Source organism: Panthera tigris, chromosome C2 (assembly GCF_018350195.1).
Source record: "Panthera tigris isolate Pti1 chromosome C2, P.tigris_Pti1_mat1.1, whole genome shotgun sequence".
In the NCBI taxonomy this organism is placed as follows: Eukaryota; Metazoa; Chordata; class Mammalia; order Carnivora; family Felidae; genus Panthera; species Panthera tigris.
Window position 1 is genome coordinate 42,200,872 of NC_056668.1, and position 19,982 is coordinate 42,220,853.

General features: G+C 37.2%; 1 protein-coding gene across 3 annotated transcripts in view; it reads left to right on the forward strand.

Moving 5' to 3' along the window:
* The window catches only part of NSUN3 (NOP2/Sun RNA methyltransferase 3), a 59,668-nt gene that overhangs the window by 5,585 nt on the left and 34,101 nt on the right, over positions 1-19,982 (forward strand). For 2 of the 3 annotated variants that reach the window (XM_015543734.2, XM_042999103.1), the window contains exon 3: positions 6,844-7,187. In XM_015543734.2, coding sequence (XP_015399220.1) covers positions 6,844-7,187 — 344 coding nt within the window. Of the gene's footprint in view, positions 1-244; positions 375-6,843; positions 7,188-19,982 lie in introns of all 3 variants that reach the window. The other variant, XM_042999104.1, reaches the window with a different exon arrangement.

The window sequence follows — 19,982 nt, forward strand, 5'->3', positions numbered from 1 at the left end:
TGTGAAGGGAATAGAGTGGGATGGTTGGGGAAAACAGAAATGAACTAGTGTCTGTATTTCTTATTTTGTTCCTTATGTTGGCTTTACACAAATATTCAACTTTAATTTGTGCAAATTCCTGTGAAGTAATAACTTTTAGCCCCTTTAAAATTCGGAAGTTAGAAAGTACCAATTTTAATGGCCAATTCAGGCCTGTGATTTTAAAATCCATGCCTTTTCCTTTACCGCATGTGCTGCTGTGAAGGGTCTGGAGTCCCAGCCCTGGGAGTATGTGCACACATCTCCTGATACAAGGGAGTAGATATGCAGCATTTTCATCCTTTTGCTGGTCTTTACCAGAAGCACAAACCTTCACTCAGGACTTCCTATCTGAGGTACTGTAGATAACAAATATGGACATAGATTACCCTTCTATGACAGATACTAAGAAAACAATGGCAAGAAACAGTAGGTGGTCAGTTCATCATTAGAATCTCTGAAGAATAAAAATAAAAGTCTCAAGTATACTTAGATGCTCTTAAATGAATCCATGAATTCATTCATTTCTAAACCAGACTTTTAAAATGATTGAATGACCACCTTCTAGTGGATACCAATAGTAATAAAACAAAAGGTTTTTTTTTTTATGTTTAAAAATATTTCTTTATTTTGAGAGAGAGCATACGTGTATGTGGGGTGGGGGTGGGAGGGGCAGAGAGTAGGAGAGAGAATCCCAAGCAGGCTCTGCACTGTCAGAGCCTGAATGGGGCTCATCTTAGGAACCGTGAGATCATGGCCTGAGCTGAAATCAAGAATCTGGTGCTTAACTGACTGAGCCACCCAGCCTCCCCATAAAAGGGATTTTAATTTTTTTAACCATAAAAATTTAATTGATTTTGTAATTGGCAGGGTTATACTAATTTTGCTTAGCAATACCTAGATAAAATGATTTTTCATCCTCATCATTAGGTAGGAAGGTAGAGTAGAGAATAGAACAGTAAGAAGAACTCACAAAAAAATTGAATGAAAATAATATCAATGTATAAATCAAATAATTATAAAATAATACATTATATAATCTTTCAAGGGATATTTGGGCACAGGCAAGTTACAGCAATCAACTTCTAGATTCTCAGTTTTCATGTATGCTCTTTCAGAAAACCAGTTTCCTTATGTGCCTAAGAGAGTATTTACTCTCCTTTCAAAACCTGCCTTTCTGTTACTGTCTTTCTCCCACTTTACAAAAAAAAGACACACTTTAACCATCCTGACTCTTGCACATTGCATTTTTCCAGGGTGTCAACACCTCCACATGCCAGAGGCTGTTGGAATGTCATTGTAAGGGTTTAGAAAGTAAATGACTAATGACTAACAAATCTTTGACAGGTCATGTGGTTTCCAAGGTTTGCTTTTAACAAAAGTAAGGAGCTCCAATTGAGTTGTCAATTAACAGATCATTTAAAGTATTTTTGAAGATAGGTCATTAAATAATTTGGGAAAACTACTCAGGAAGAAATACAAGTCAAAAGGGGAGATACTGCTATAGGAAAACATTAAATTCCCACCCATTTATGTAAGTGAAGTTTTTTTATCAACCTTTGTGAAAACAAAATAGGAATAAAATTGATTTGAACCCTGACTCAGTATAGCACTAGGTAATATTCATCTCTGGATGTATGGGGGCAGGTGAAGCTCATTTCATTGAGATCCATTTCCTATCACTTTTCCTTTCTTTAAAAAAATTTTTTTAAGTTTATTTATTTAGAGAGAGCATGAGTGGGGTAGCATCAGAGAAAGAGGAAGAGAGAATTCCAAGCAGTCCCCATGCTGTCAGTGCCAGAGCCCTATGCAGGGCTCATATACCGTGAGACTATGATCTGAATCGAGATCCAGAGTCGGATGCTTAACCAACTGAGCCACCCAGGCACCCCTCACCTTTTCTTTTTATGTTTAATTATTATCAAATCAGTAATAGGTTATTTTCATCAATTTTGTATTGACAGCTCTTAACAAGTTTCCATTTTAACAGAGATTTAGGCCACAAGGAAAACAAATTTAGTATATATACACTTTGTGTGTGTGTGTGTGTAGCAGAGAAGTACAATAAGGCAATAAAAGATTTCAAGCACGAAAATGTATTAGGATAAAGTGATATGGGGAAATAGAATGTAAATAGAAAAAGGAGCTGTAAAATTTTCACCTGTTTAAGAAGAGTCAGTCCATGAATTTTTAAATGGACAATGATGGGTTTCAAAATCACTCTGGTATTTAGGTTCCATTGGATACATTTTAAAAAGTGGTATAATTTATATTTTAAAATGTCAATTTTTATAGTATGCTGGAAATTACATTCTTAAACATGTGGTGAAGATTTTGATGTCAACTTAAAGTGTGCCAGAGGGTACATAGTTTTTTTCAAAATGGTGTCAGTTGGAGGTACGAGCAAAACATTTGCAGGTCACTCATCTTGTGGGTCCCAGTTCATCTGGCTGCTGATGTACTTGAATTTCTGTCATTGAAGACCAGTAAGTGGAACAGCTTCAGACTCCTCATGAATCTTGAGAGTGGAGAATGTCTTCTTGAGTCCTCTAATGTACACCCCCTCCACTGTCTGACGGGTTACTTGCCCATCCAGTTAGAGCTTTGGACTTGAGTAGCCATTGGCATGCCAGCCTCAGGGGCATCATCCTGCCATCACAAGCACTGGAGAATTGTGTGTGTGTGTGTGCGCGCGTGTGTGTATGTGTGCGCGTGTGTGTATGTGTGCGCACGCATATGCCCATGCCGGAGGGAGGAACGCCACTGGTAGCTGGGTGCAGGGGGAGCTGAGATCTACATTAATAGGCAGTTTTGTTTTCTCAGGGCTAGGAAGCACCAGCCTGAGTAGCCCGTTCATCGAGTGGTCACATATCGGGTCCTCAGGGCAGTGTGCGTCAGGCTGTTCCCCAGTGTTAGAAGTGATGGCAGGCCACGGCGCTGACACTAAGTGAGGGTTAGGTGCAAATTCTCTGTCTCTCCCTGTGGTATGCCACTAATGCTACAGTACCAGATCTCACACTATGTCAGCCAGATTTTTGAACCAGGTACTTCTGGTTAGTAGTGATGTAGCTTTGGGTAAGTTGCCGAATTTCTGAAAGTTTTAGTTACCTAAGTTCTAAAATGGGTATCATAGCTCCTCTTCACGGTAGTGATAGTTACATGGGGTAAGCATGCAAAATGCATGTTGTAAGTATATAATCAGTATTTTTATTATTAGTATCAGGGTGAGGTGGAGCAGGTTAGTTGGGTTGTGGGTAGAAAGGCTTCCCTGGGGAGAGAAATCCTAAACCACCCCCCTCAGCAGAGAGTAGGGGAGTCAACCAGGCTACAGGTGGGTCATTGTAGGTCAGAGGAAGGGTCATTCTAGGCAGAGGGAGCAGTTTATCCTGAGACCAGTAAAGGCTAAAGACAACATGTTCCAGGAACTTCAAGTAGTTCAGTAGGGCAGGGTATATGTTAGGAGGAATCAGAATATTTATTTATTTTTAAACTTGTTTTATTTTTTATTTTTTTAAAATTTGCATCCAAATCAGTTAGCATACCTGATTTCAGGAGTAGATTCCTTAGTGCCCCTTACCCATTTAGCCCATCCCCTCTCCCACAACCCCTCCAGTAACCCTCAGTTTGTCCTCCATATTTATGAGTCTCTTCTGTTTTGTCCCCCTCCCTGCTTTTATATTATTTTTGTTTCCCTTCCATTATGTTCATCTGTTTTCTCTTAAAGTCCTCATATGAGTAAAGTCATATGATTTTTGTCTTGCTCTAATTTCACTTAGCATAATACCCTCCAGTTCCATCCATGTAGTTGCAAATGGCAAGATTTCATTCTTTTTGACTGCTGAGTAATACTCCACTATGTATGTATGTATGTATGTATGTATGTATGTATGTATGTATATATGTATATATATACATATACACATGTATATGTGTATATATATGTATGTATCTGTTTATACACACACACACACACACACACACACACACACATATATACATATATATACCATGTCTTCTTTATCCATTCATCCATCGATGGACGTTTGGGCTCTTTCCATAATTTGGCTATTGTTGATAGTGATGCTATAAACATTAGGGTACATGTGTCCCTTCGAAACAGCACACCTGTATCCCTTGGATAAATGCCTAGTAGTGCAATTGCTGGGTCGTAGGGTAGTTCTGTTTTTAGAAGGAACCTCCATACTGTTCCAGAGTGGCTGACCAGCTTGCATTCCCAAGAAAATTTGTTTAAGCAAGTTCTTGTTTTATCTAGTTGTTAAAGAATGAGGACAATTTCTGAAGATTTCCTGCCTCATCCTGCCGTAAGTGTGTGTTTTTAAATCCAGTGAGGCTGTCTTCCCAAAGTCCTTCAATAACTGCCCATCACATACAGGATAAAATTTTAAAACTTTATCATCTTATACTTGACCCATACAATCTTCCATAAACCACACTAGACTTTTTTTTTTTTAATGTTTATTCATCTTTGAGAGAGTGGGAGTGGGGAAGGAGCAGAGAAAGAGAGGGACAGAGGATCCGAAGCGGATTCTGCGCTGACAACAGTGAGCCTGATGCGGGCCTCGAACTTACACACTGTGAGATCTCCACCTGAGCTGAAGTTGGACACTCAACCAGCTAATATACCCAGGCGCCCCTAGACTACTTTTAATTCCCCAAATGGGAATGTGCCTGTGCATGTGCTATTGCCTTTGCCCTTGAACTTCTTTCTCATTTTGTCCTGTAACTAATTCCTCCTTATCCTTCAAGATTTAACATACTGTATAATATATGAAAATAACTAGCATTCCTAAACTAACTGTCCTTTTATGTACAATAAGGTTGAAAAGAAATATGCAAGATTAATAACCTTTATACTAAGGGATCTAAAAGAAAATGTGAATAAATGCATAAACATATAGTTCAGTGTGGAGACTAACTGCAATAAGTGTGTTAATTCTTCCCAAATTTAGTACATTTAATATAATCCCAAAGTTTCTATGTTCGCAGATATTTTATAAATTATTAACTGACACACTGATTTCTGAAGTTCATCTGAAAGAATAAACATTCTAAAATCACTTTGGAAATTCTTAAGAAAAAAAAGAGAATAGAGATTTGCTCTGTCAGATATTAACCAGTTGAAAGTGACCTACCTTTGTTAGCTAAAGAGATGGACACATGTCAGCCAAGCCACTCCAATCTGTATGAATTATGTTTCTGACCCTTATTTCTCTGTTACTGTGATTCAAAATTGTGAGTAGATTTTCATCCAGTTTGGAGGGTAAGATTAGGATGTACTGAAGTAAGAGTTACAGCAGTGACGTTCACAGATTTCCCTTTTGGGTCCATTTTAATGCATTGGTTCCCAAAGTATGGCCTCGAAGATTGGCAACATCATTCTCACTTGAGAGCTTGCTAGAAATGCAAATTCTCAGGTCGCATCTCCGACCCACTGAATCAGAAAGCCCTTGGGTAGGGCTCAGCAGTCTTTTATAGACACTGGATGCATGCTAAAGTTTGCAAAGCATGTTCTTAAAAAAAGAGGCTGGGCGCCTGGGTGGCTCAGTCGGTTAAGTGTCCGACTTCAGCTCAGGTCATGATCTCGCGGTTCGTGGGTTCGAGCCCCGCGTCAGGCTCTGCTCAGAGCCTGGTGCCTGCTTCAGATTCTGTGTCTCCCTCTCTCTGCACCTCCCCACTCACACACACACACACACACTCTCTCTCTCTCTCTCAAAAAATAAAATGTTAAAAAAAAAAAGAAAAAAAGAGGCTGTCATCCTCCAGAATTCCTAAAACAGGTACTGGGTCCTATGATGATGCACCATCATAGTAAGAGGCAGTGAAGGAGAAAGCAGTTTCACATATTAGTCCCCAGTTGAAATTCACGTGGCACAATTCCAGTCGCAGGTGTTACATTTCAATCCAGCCATTTCTCACATAGGCAACCCCAGGGTGAGTAGCAGCTGGAATTTATTTAATTGACCATGGTTAATGAGGCTCCCAAATAACTCAGCTAGAAAGGTCAGCTTGTAAATAAATTAAATATTTCCTGCTGTATCATCTGTCAGTTGATGTGAGCTTGTTACTGTTAAGAGATCTAGATATTAGACTGAATAAGAAATTAGGAAGGTAAAATCTGCTGGTGGAGGTGTGTGTAGGGGGCGGGGGTGGGTGGCATGATTTTTAAATCATCCTTGGTTTTGTATCATCTGAGCCATTGAGCGCCTCATTAACTCTGTTACGATAGAGTTGACTATAGTTAGTTTTCCATACTTTGATTTCATGAGAGGAAGACTTTAACACTCACTCCTTTAAACACTCTTTAATGATAGTATTTTTCCTTCCAATATTAGCAGTCTCAGGTTTTAAATTTTGTCTTTATGAAAAACCCTTCCTTGTGCAGAGTGATAGACTGACATCTATTTTGATGTGTTCAGAGGTATGTAAAAACAGACGTGTTTTTGGCAAGATGTTCTGCAGGAAGGGACTAGGCTGAGGCATAGGAGGCATTCCTTTCTGATGCAGATATTAAGGGGCCCCTAAAACCCAATAATCAAAATAAATGATTCCTTAATGGGCACAATTGATGCAAAAGAAAGAAAACCTATGATGAATAAAATGCCAAAGTTTTAAATAAAGGCAGGATGTCATAACACCAGTAGACTGAGCCATATAGTCTGACGCAAAAGGGCAAAGTTGATGGTAATAACCCTGACTCTGAAAAAAAACACAGGTAAGTGTAGACTAAGACCCCATTCACTCAATTACTTACAAAATTATATTGGTGTCTGTAATACTAATGTTTATTTGTTTTTCTATTTCTAGGGATATACTAATAACACCATCATGCTGGCAATATGCTGTCCTTCTTAACCGATTCAATTATTCTTTTGAACTGGAAAAAGATTTACGTTTAAAGGGCTATCACACACTCCTTCAAGGATCTTTACCCTACTATCCCAAATCAATGAAGTGTTACCTTAGTAGAACTCCAGACAGAATGCCTTCAGAAAGACACCAAATTGGAAATCTAAAAAAATACTATCTCCTGAATGCCGCCTCTCTTCTCCCAGTATTGGCTCTGGAGTTAAGAGATGGGGAGAAGGTTCTGGATCTGTGTGCAGCTCCTGGAGGCAAATCAATAGCTCTGTTGCAGTGCGCTTATCCAGGTAGTGTGCTTTTCTTTCAGTAATTGACAACTCTGAAATAGCCATGTATTACAAAATACTTAAAGTACATGGGGAGAAATGTAAGATTGAGTTTGCAGACTTTGGAAGCCTGAAAATCAGGACAGTATGTAGAAGAATGGAAGTTTTAGCTGAGGGAATCAATGTAATAGCATTTTTTTTTTCTAGCTAAATACTAGCAGATAATTTTGAACACAACTGCAGCATTTTATAAACACAAATCTGTCAGATAACATGAATCCTGATAAGCCAATAACAAATATTTTTTATTGTTACTTTCATACTTAAGAATCTTGTATTGATACCTTGTCATACTTTTAAGCAACAAAAATATACACATTTAAAACCATTTTTTGTATCATTGGTTATAAGTTCTGTCCAGTAGAAATATAATATGAAGTGTACATAAAATTTTACATTTTTAGGTACTCATTTAAAAAAGGTAGAAAAACACAGTTGAGATTACTTTTAGTAGTACATTGTAGCCCAGTACATCCAAAATATTATTTCAGCATGTAATCAAAATAAAAGTTATTAATGAAGTATTTTGCATTCTAATTTTCTTAGAATGTCTTTAAAGTGGATATTTTAAAGCACATTTCAGTTTGGACTAGCTACCACCTTCTAAGGGGTTATAGTCACATGTGGCAAACGGGGATGGTGTTAGACAATGCAGTTCTAAAAGATTTTGAAAAGTTCTTTGGAAGTAACTTGTTACTATTAGTACAAAAATGATGAAATGTATTTAAATGTACATTTTTATAAATATTAAAAGTAATGAGTCAACATTCATCAAAAATTCTTTTCTTAATTAGATGATGAGACTGTTTCAAAAAATTATTTCAGATTTCCCTAGATAAATATTACTTACAGCTTGAGAAGACAGGGTTTAGCAACAGTTACGTCTGGTTTTTGTTTGATGTTTTTATTTTTATAAATGTAAATGCCTTTGTTCATAGAGATAAGATGATGGAAATGGTGGAAATTGTGTTACAGTAATTTCACTAAGCTCTTTAAACTCTTGAGTTATGACCCCAGATCACACAGATATTTTTAATCAAGCATTATTTTAATGATCTGTTAGGCGAGCACTCTTCGGTCTGCTTTTGATATTGTTGAAGGCAAAGGATTACAAACCATCTCAATTACAAAAGGCTACATCGCCTAGTTGTTTAACTCATTTACTTTATCAGCCAGGGTACCCATGTGTTTAACTGCCTTTGGTGCTTTGGAAGTTTTTACACCCTGGCACAATTTGCAGTAATAAGATTCTGGATGGGTGGGAAGCATGCTCCTCAGTTATGAGGTTGGTGAAGGGTCGTTGTGAAAAGAGATGCCCTGGTGTTCTGCTTTAGAAAGTTGATGATCTGACATTGATTCTTCTTCTTCTTCCTTCTTCCTTCTTCCTTCTTCCTTTTTCCTTCTTCCTTCTTCCCTGTTCTCCTCCTCCTCCTCCTCCTCCTTCTTCTTCTTCTTCTTCTTCTTCTATGTTTATTTTTTTATTTTGAGAGAGTGAGTGCACTAGTTAGGGGGGTGGGTGGGCAGAGAAAGGGAGAGAGAGTGCTAAGCGGGCTCTACACACTGTCAGCACAGAGCCTGAGGCAGGGTTCAACCTGACAATTGTGAGATCATGACCTGAGCTGAAATCAAGAGTCAGACGCTTAACTGCTTAACAGACTGAGCCTCCCAAGTGCCCCTGAAAATCGATTTCCTTTAAAACTGTCCAAGCTTCCTTATCCCTTAGAAAGTTGTTATATATCCCTAGGGCATACATATCCCAGTTTGAAGACTAATTTATATCTTCCTTATTATTTTTTTTTTTAATTTATATCTTCCTTTGAGGGCACTCCCTGTTGAAATAGATTTCAAAAACTTTTATGAGAATTGTGAATCCAGTTGTACTAGTCATTGGTATGAATATGTATTTAGGAGAAAACATGCTGTGTGTTTTCGAATTGTGGTGAAACCTCCATTATTGAAGCTTGCTATATTTTTTAATGTAAGAAATCACAACCAAAGAGATCATTTTGTAAGGTTATTTTATTATTTTTATAATAAATATAATAATGACCTGAAGGTTTATGGAATCATGTGTTATAAGGAATATTTTTATTTTCACTCTTTTTGTGTTCTTTTGACAGTATTCTTATTTTGGCTGTTACATCAGTTTTGAATATAGAATTTTTAGTATTGTAAAAAAATGGAAGAGAAATGTTGAATTTGGGTACCATTTTGAAGAGAGCATTTTAATCGTAAATTATCCTCATTAGTAGGTAGGCTATAAATATTTTACATACTTATGATAGGGAAGGTGATTTGATTAGGAATCTGAATGCAAACTGATATTCTAGGAGTTTGAAGTGGAGAAGAATCTTCCTGTTCTTACATCAAGGGCAATGAACTACAGGCAGTGTTCCAAGTAAAGTAGCTTTTCATCTAAGTAGGACTAATGATAATGGTTTAGTAAGAAGTACAGATGTCTTCATGCTGATGCTCAAAGCCCAAATTAGGTTAGCTACAGTGCTTGAATTTGGAATGCAGAAGCAATGCTAAAATAAGCTTTTAAAAGCAAAACCTATAATGATGGCTGCAACTAAATGTGCATTTATACAATGAATTTCTGTAGATCAGCACTGGCCTTTATTCTGGGCCAAAAGGCTCACAGCTTTGAATGATTAAAAAGCTCATATTTTAGGATGATTAAGGAAATTAGTGTAGTTCTCTTTTGGTCCAGCTGCACCCACCTGTTAGCACAGTGATGGATTGTGCCATTGTTTTTTTGTTGTTGTTTTTGTTTTTGTCAACACAGCCTTTGTTATGTCCTGGTCTTGGTGGAAAAAGAGCAAAGAATTCTACTCTAAATAGGAAGGCATTAACATACTAAGAATGACCTAGCTTGGTAGAGTGGCTTCATCAACTTTCTGGCTGAGGGCTGTATCCTTCCATGGAATTCTCTTTGCTGTCAGTAATACCTTTGCCATCTAAGTTAGCCTTTGGTGGTAGAAAAGGTGAGAAAGACTCCTTTCTTTACTGAATTGCTTTTATTCTGCTTCCTTCTTCCTTTTAGGCCTCCAGGCCTTTTACACACCCTACAGATACCACTTTTCTCTACCTCTTGCCCTGCTTGCTTTTTCATCAGATTTTCACTCAGGAATCAACTTTCTTAGAAAGCCTTCCAGAACTCCCTGAATTAGGTGCACTTTTTATTTATTTTGTTAGTAATAAAAACATTTTGGAATACCTAGTATGTGCTAAGGACTGTGTTAATCACATTGCATAAATCAAAATTTCTGTATAAATACGTTTATGAAATCCTAGGGCTCTGAGGAACACAGTGTGACTATCTCTGGTGTGCATGATCTTAATTTAACCCTGCAGTCACATTAGTTGGGCACTGTTATCCCCATTTTAAAGATGAAACCAAGACAAAGAGAAGTTAACCTAAATTGTCCTAGGTAAGTGGCAGAGAGCTGTGCTCTGAACTCAGGTTTTCACGAATGTGCACTTGACTCTGTTTTGAGGTCTCCTGATGTTACCAGAATCCTCCATTAGACAGCTTCTTGAGAATAGCGCAAGTTCTCACTGGTGTGTGCAGCTGCTAGCACCACGCCCATTCCGTAACAGGTACTCAGTAAACCAGGATCTTGATGTGGGTGTATTCTCAAGTGTATTTTAATCTGTCATCAACCATGTTTTAACATATTTGTTGTTACCATTGTGTTCTTTTGTGAATTTGTAACATTGCTTTCAGATATCTGGGAGAACCTTATCATTAGCTTTCATAGCACTTGTAATACATGGACAATATTATTATTTCAATATTTGTGTTGAGAGGAAAATCTAATTCCTCAGACAATCATAATTAGGGCTTATGGCTCTAAGGAATAATGAACAGAAATGAAAATAGGCAGAATTGTTTTCTTTTTTTTCTTTTCAAGTTAGTTGCACCAAAATAAATTAATAAATGAAACTATCAGCTTCAGTTTCTTTCCATGGACGAAGGCTACCATATATAGATGTAAAGCTTCAATGACTTTTGCAAGTATTTGTTAAATTCACTTCCTTTCCTGCTTAGATGAAAAATTACCAAGAGTTGGTTTATTTTTGACAATTTAAGCTTGAAGTTAATTCTGCTTCAATGTAGGAAGTCTTAGTATTATATATATATATATATATATATATATATATACACACACACACACACACACACACATATACATATACATATATATACACATATGTACATATATATAATATATAGTATTATATATATGTATATATATATATGAGACTTGGGTTGTGATGTCTTATATATTACATATTTTAAAAAAAGTTTAACCAATCTAAGATTTTTAAAATAAAATCTACATCTACACCAAACAGTAATAAAACATAAAGCTATATTTGAACTAAGAGGTATTTTAAAATGCTATGTTGAGAATCTTGACAAAAGCTATAATTTAATGAAAAACTGACCTGATTTTCAGTTTTAGCAATTCATTCTTTATTATAATGTCATGTTTCAAATCAAGTTAGCTGCATTTAGTGAGCACATACTACACGTGAAAGGCACTGGATGTGAAGGTGTGGAGATGTGAAGGATATAGAAGTAACTAAGACTTCGGTTCTTGCAGAATGACAAACTAGATCTCCTAACGAAGCCTCCCACTGAAAACAACTAAGAAATGTAAGATATAATATTAAAGAAAAACACAGTCAATGATCTCTAAATACTCAGTGACCAAAATCTAAGAGATAATGGGAACCTAGGAGATCAACTAAGCATTGAAGCTAGCTTTTCACTTGAGAGCATTTGCTTAACCTGAAAAATTTGCATGTTGCTTTTCATTACTTCCTGAAAATGTAAGAATAGAAGACTGAGCCTCCCCAAAAGAGCATCTACTAGGAGGTTAACTTACATAAAGCTGAGATTCCAAAATGGTATACCCTCCATGTAAGGTAAACTAGGAAGAAATTGTCCTCTCCAAGGGACTGAAAGGAAAACCATCTGTCTTCAACTTTGATGATGAGAGCAGAAGAACTCTCTGAATTTGTGTAAGCAGAACTAAGCCAGTGTAGACCATTATAGTCAAGTTGTAGAACACTGAAAATAAAGAGAAGATCTTAATAGCAGTCAAGTGGACATTTTACCTTCAAAAGACAACCACCTGAAGATTGACCTTTGAGAGTAACAATGGAAACTAGCATTCAGAGGAATGCTATTTTCAATGTCCTAAGAAAAGATGACTGCAAATCCAGAAACATATTCACCAAAATATCTTTGAAGAGCAAAAGTGAAATGGACATGGTTTTTAGACAAAGAGAGAGACAGTATAAGTTTGTTACCAATGATTCTGAAGGATGTGCTTCAGGAAGAAGGAAAGCCATTGTAGATGGATGATAAAACATACAAGAAAAAATGAAGAACAAAGATGAGGGGAAATATATGGGAAGAATCTGCCATTGACTGTAGAAGACAATGATAATAATTTGTGCAGTTAAAAAAGGTAAGCCCAAATAAAACCCAAATACACAGTAATAATAGCATCTAGTTTGAGAAGGAGAATTAAAAGATTCTTATATCTTTTAGGAAAAATGGTAAAGGTTGACTTAATGTAGATTTTTTTTTTACATATGCATGTTAAAATCTTTAGGTTTACTAATAAAATAATGAAAATGGAATGTAAAACATTTAAACCAGAAAAAGGGAGAAGTGGAATGAAAAATAATTAGAGACATGTTTTTCTCCTTTGAGTCTCTTAGTATCTGATGGGGACCTTGGCCCCATTTTCCGCTCCACCACAGATATGTTTGGCTTCACCTTTACTGTCATTCCTCACGTCAGGGCTGGAGACACCTGAATTGTTTCCAGATTGGAGAAACCCTAGAAAAGATTCATGCTATTCCTGCGGGTATCTGCTGCTGATGTTACTACTGCCACAAACTGAGGAGCCTCCAGATAGCGGCCAGCTGACCAGCAGAAATCACCACACTTAAGTGGTTGCTGTAACTGGCCTTGGGACTCTCTGGCTAGGGCCAGGTAGCACAGACCTGAAGTGTGTGGGAGTTAGCAGCTATTGAGAGGGACTTTAACCAGGGAGAGGCAGGAGGCAGGAAGATGCCAGCAGATTCATTGTTCTTCCTCCCTATATTGTTAAACCCCATAGTTTCTTCCAAGGCTCAGTATTTTCAGACTGTGGACATATCCTGAGAGACTGACCAGTGCTGTAGCCAGCTTGATTGCAAACCCTTTTACATTTGTGCTCTCCCTTTGCATGATTTCCTTCCTTTTTTCTCTCACTCTGACTTCCTTGGGATTGCATCCCCTCTGTAACAAACTTTTGTCTTAGGTTGTTTTCTAGTGATTTCAAGCTTTTAGACAAGAGCTTTTAGCCTGTCCATAAGCTGCCTTAGCAAATCCTTTAATGCCTCCCAAAATAAACATGTAAACTAATTTTTTAAAATTTAAATCTGTTAGTTAACATATGATAATTTCAAGAATAGAATTTAGTGATTCATCACTTACATATAGCATCTAGTGCTCATCCCAACAAGTGTTCTCCTTAATGCGCCTTACCCCTTTAGCCCTTTATATTATATTACATTAACATATAATAATTTCAAGAATAGAATTTAGTGATTCATCACTTACATATAACATCTAGTGCACATGCCAACAAGTGTTCTCCTTAATGCGCTTTACCCCTTTAGCCCTTTCCCCACCCAACACCCTTCCAGCAACCCTCAGTTTGTTCTCTGTATTTAAGAGCCTCTTATGGTCAGTTTTGCTGATTGTTTCCTTCACTGTGCAGAGGCTTTTTATCTTAATGAGGTCTCAATAGTTCATTTTTGCTTTTGTTTCCCTTGCCTCTGGAGACTGTCTACTAAGAAGTTGCTGTGGCTGAGGTCAAAGAGGTTGTTGCCTGTTTTCTCCTCTAGGATTTTGATGGCTTCCTGTCATATGTTTAGGTCTTTCATCTGTTTTGAGTTTATTTTTGTGTATGATGTAAGAACGTGGTTCAGGTTCATTCCTCTGCATGTTGCTGTCCATTTTTCCCAGCACCACTTGCTGAAGAGATTGTGTTTTTCCATTCAATATTCTTTACTTCTTTGTCAAAGATTAGTTGGCCATACGTTTGTGGATCCATTTCTGGGTTCTCTGTTCTGTTCCATTGATCTATGTGTCTGTTCTTATGCCAGTACCATACTGTCTTGATTACAGCTTTGTAATACAGCTTGAAGTCCGGGATTGTGATGCTTCCAGCTTTGGTTTTCTTTTTCAGGATTGCTTTGGCTATTCGGGGTCTTTTCTGATTCCATACAAATTTTAGGATTGTTTGTTCTAGCTGTGTGAAAAATGCTGGTATTATTTTGATAGGGATTGCATTGAATGTGTAGATTGTTTTGGGTAATATTGACATTTTAACAATATCTGTTCTTCCAATCCATGAGCATGGAATGTTTTTTTCACTTCTTTGTGTCTTCAGTTTCTTTCATAAACTCTCTATAGTTTTCAGTGTATAGATTTTTCACCTTTTGGTTAGGTTTATTCCTAGGTATTTTATGTTTTTTGGTGCAATTGTAAATGGGATCGATTCCTTAATTTCTCTTTCTGCTGCTTCATTATTGGTGTATAGAAATAAAATCAATTTCTGTACATTGATTTTATATCCTGCAACTTTGTTCAATTCATGTATCAGTTCTAGCATTTTTGGTGGAGTCTTTTGGGTTTTCCACACAAAGTATCATGTCATCTGCAAAGAGTGAAAGTTTGACTTCCTCCTTGTGATTTGGATGCCTTTTATTTCTTTCTGTTGACTGATTGCCAACACTGTGTTGAATAACATTGGTGAGAGTGGACATCCTTGTCATGTTGGGAGGAAAGCTCTCAGTTTTTTCCCATTGAGGATATTAGTGGTGGGTCTTTCATATATGGCCTTTATGATCTTGAGGTATGATCCCTCTATCCCTACTTTGAGGGTTTTTATCAAGAAAGTATGCTGTATTTTGTCAAATGCTTTTTCAGAATCTATTGAGAGTACTATGTGGTTCTTATCCTTTCTTTTATTAATGTGATGTATCACATTGGTTGATTTACAGATATTGAACCAGTCCTGAATCCCAGGAATAAATCCTACTGACCATAGTGAATAATTCTTTTAACGTATTGTTGGATCCAGTTTGCTAGTATCTTGTTGAGAATTTTTGCATCCATGTTTTTCAGGGAAATTGTCCTGTAATTCTCCTTTTTAGTGGGATCTCTGTCTGGTTTTGGAATCAAGGTAATGCTGGCTTCATAGAATGAGTTTGGAAGTTTTCCTTCCATTTCAATTTTTGGGAACAACTTCAAAAGAATAGGTATTGACTTTAATACCTATTAAATGAGTGGTAGAATTCCCATGGGAAGCCACCTGGCCCTGGACTCTTGTTTGTTGGGGGATTTTTGATTACTGATTCAATTTCTTTACTGGTTATGGGTCTGTTCAAATTTTCTATTCCTGTTTCAGTTTTGGTAGTTTATATATTTCTAGGAATTTGTCTATTTTTTCCAGATTGCCCAATTTGTTGGCATATAATTGCTCATAATATTCTCTTATCATTGTTGGTATTTCTGTTGTGTTGGTTGTGATCTCTCTTCTTTCATTTGAAACACATAAACTAAATTGAAAGAGAGTATACTACCCATGCAAATGCAAATAAGGTGACTTTCTTTTCAAAAAATTTTTTTTAAATTTTTATTATTTTTTTAAGACAGAAAGAGAGAGCAGTGATAGGGGGAAGGGCAGAGAGAGAGGGAGACACAGAATCCAAAGCAGGCTCCAGGCTCTGAGCTGTCAGCACATAGCCTGACGCGGGTCTCGAACTCACAAATCGTGAGATCATGACCTGAGCCAAAGTCAGATGCCTAACTGACCGAGCCACCCAGGCACCCCTTTAAGGTAATTTTCTACTCTTTTCTGCTCCTGACAAAATTGATGCCATCTCCTGAGCACTTTTCTGTATAGAAGTCACGGCACACTGGTAGTAGGAAAGGTAAGCAAAACACACACAAACCTCTATCCTAAGACAAATTATGGTAAGTACTGTAAGAGAGGTTTGAAGTATGTATGAGAAGTGGACAAGTCAGTCAAATTTAGTGGAGCACAGAGTATGTTGATAAAATAGCAGGAGGTCGCAAAATTGAAAGGTTGTCGTGAGAGCTTATTATCACAGACCTTGAAATAAATCACTAGTTTGAACTTTAATGGATGATGGGAAATCATTAAAAGTTTTTAATCCTGGAGTGGCAATCAAAAAACAACAACATATGTGTAGATATATATAGATTTGTAAATGCATGTATATTTATACAGATATATATTTGAGCAAAGGGTTTACAAAAATATTTCCCCTCTACATTAGAATTTCACCTTCATTTAGTACTCCAGCTTTGTTTCCCTGGTAACCGGACATATTGTCACTATGTTTCCAGGCAACATTACTCATGATAAAAAAGACCCTGAAGGGTAAAATCCATGTGCACTTGGAGAAAGAATAAATAAGCCCAGAGATCTCATGGGGATGCCCTGACTGGGCCTTCCTGAGTACACTGATTCTTGTAACTTGGCATGTCCCTCATGGGGATCCTGGAAGCTGTGCCTATAGAGTTGTTAGAGGAGATCTTGTCTCCTATGGGACATGAAGCTTTTAAGCCAGGACAGCTCCTACACCTGCCCAGTGTGAATCTTATCATCTTGCGCCTAAATTACCAACTGTGAGGATTGCCCAAGGTCTTCCATGAAAGAGGAGTGTCTCACCCTGCCCTCTTGGCAAGCTGTGATTCCTGTGGGATGAGGCCAGACATGGCCTGCATGAATGTTGAGCTGAGTCAGACCTGAAAATCTAGTCTGAAGAGACTGCCTTGAATAAGACCAAAAAACCTAGAAATTATAAAAGTGGTATGATTGACTATTAAAAAATTGTGAAACTTATCTTAGAATTAAGATACTACAAATAAATTCAGAATGCAATTTAGGAAAGATTTGCAGATCACATGGCAGATAGAGAGTATCTATACTATGAAAATATCTCTTACCTAGTAGAAAAAAATACAAATAGTGGAACAGGAAAAAAAAAAGACAAAGAATAAGAATAATCATTGACAGAAAAGCAAAACCAAATGGCAAATGGAAAATTAAAAGATAATTGTGTTATAGGTCAAGGATTATACTACAACATCCCATCTCGTGTTATACTACAACACCACTTTGATAATAACACTTCTTGTGGGAGTTTGCTGGAAGGACCGGGTAATATTTACTAAAAGTAAAAAATTCCCCTGCCCTAACCTATCCATTTCTCTGGAACTGTCTCATAATAATAAAATCATATTATAATAGGATAACTGTATAAAGATGTTTACTGTGCTTTATTAGTGACAGCGATGTGTATGCCCAATGATTGGTAATGGATGAATAAAGGATGGCATCTCCATCTCATGTACTATTTAGCAGCCTTTAACAATTACTTATATTTCTACCTGTTGACTTGGTATTGTTTCTTTTAAAGTGTTGGCATAGTATATGTGGAAAACAAGGCTTATATTGGGTTGATAATTGAAGTTCCTTTTGATGGGCAGCTGGTGGAGAGGGTAGATGAAAAATGAGATGCAACAACTCGAGGATAATATATAATTCCACTTATATAAGTTTTATATGAGTATACACATAAAGCAATGTGGTGTGATTATCAAAATGTTAAATGGTTACCTGAAGACAATTGGTTTGAGGTAATTTTTGATGTTCTTTGTACTTTTGTGCATTTAAAAATATGCCTGTAAGGGTGCCTAAGTGGCTCAGTCAGTTTAGCCTCTGACTCTTGATTTCAGCTCAGGTCATGATCTCATGGTTTGGTTCATGAGTTTGAGCCCCATGTCAGGCTCTGTGCTGATGGTGTGGAGCCTGCTTAGGATTCTCCCCCTCTCTCTCTGCCCCTCCCCTGCACTTACACATTCTCTCGCTCGTTGTAAATAAATAAATAAACTTTAAAACATATGCTTGTATTTATAGATTATATATTTATATATATATCATATAACTTCTATGATATATATAAATATATACAAACATGTAAAATAGCTGTTGGTGAAGATGTGGAGAAAGGGGAAACCTTTTGTACTGTTGATGGGAATTCAAACTGGTACAGCCACTCAAAAACAGCATGGAGGTTTCTCAAAAAATTAAAAATAGAACTACCCTACGACCCAGCAATTGCACTACTTGGTATTTATCCAGAGGATACAGGAGTGCTGATTTGAAGGGCCATATGCACCCCAATGTTTATAGCAGTGCTATCAACAATAGCCAAATTACAGAAAGAGCCCAAGTGTCCCATCGACTGATGAATGGATGAAGAAGATGTATATATACACAATGGAATATTACTCAGTGATTGAAAAAAATGAGATACTGCCATTTTCAATAACATGAGTGGAACTAGAGTGTGTTATGCTAAGCGAAATAAGTCAGAGAAAGACAAATGTATGATTTCGCTCATGGGGAACTTAACAGACACAGCAGAAGAAAATAATGCTCCTGAAACTAATACTACACTCTATGTTAACTAACTTGAATTTAAATAAATAAAATTTTTAAGTGATTAAATTAATTTTAAGAAAATGTGTACTTAGGGGTGCCTGGGGTCGCTCAGTTGGTTAAGCCTCCAACTTAGCTTAGGTCATGGTTTCATGGTTTATGAATTTGAGCCCCATGTTGGACTCTGTGCTGACAGCTCAGAGCCTGAGGCCTTCAGGTTCTGTGTGGCTCTCTCTCTCTCTCTCTCTCTCTGTGCCTCTCTCTCTGCCTGCCTCTGCCCCACTTGTGTGCATGTGCTCTCTCTCTCAAAAATAAATAAACATTAAAAAGATATGTACATATATATTTAAATAAAGGAAAGACAAATCACTATTTCACTAGGGAATAAACCATTTATAGGTGCCTTCTATAGTGAGAAGCAGTATATAGCATGATGCTTAAGAGGTGCTTAACGATAGGTAGGGCTCTGGAACTGTCTGGATTTCTGCTTCTGAACTTAGGCAAATTACTTAACCTCTCATGGTCTAATAGGTTTCCTCATTAGTAAAATATAAATAACAATAAAAGTACCATGGGGAGCCTGGATGGCTCAGTCCTTGGGCATCAGACTTTGGCCCAGGTCATGATCTCATGGTTCATGAGTTCAAGTCCCATGTCAGGCTTTGTGCTGACAGCTCAGAGCCTGGAGCCTGCTTCGGATTCTGTATCTCTATCTCTGTCCCTCCCCTGCTCATGCTTGCTTTCTCTCTCTCTCTCTCCTCCTCAAAAATAAATTAAAAAAAAAATTTTTTTTTAGTTTTAAAAAAAGTACCTACCTCAGGTTTGTGAGGATTAAATGTGACCCTACATGTAAAGTTTTTGTTTTTGATTTTTTTTTAATGTTTATTTATTTAGGGGGAAAGAGCATATGAGCTGGGGTGGAGCAGAGAGAGAAAGAGAGAATCCCAAGCAGGCTCCACGCTGTCAGCGTGAAGCCAGATGTGGGGTTTGATCCCACGAACCTTGAGATGACCTGAGCTGTAATCAAGAGTTGGATGCTTGACTAACTGAGACACCCAGGCCCACCCCCTGACATGTAAAGTTTTTAGAGCAAGGCCTAGCGCTTGATAAGGACTCAAGAATTGTTAATAATCATAAACAGTTGTTACTACTACTTTTGCAGTCCTATGCTAGAAATACTACTAAAGTATCACGTTTTAAACTG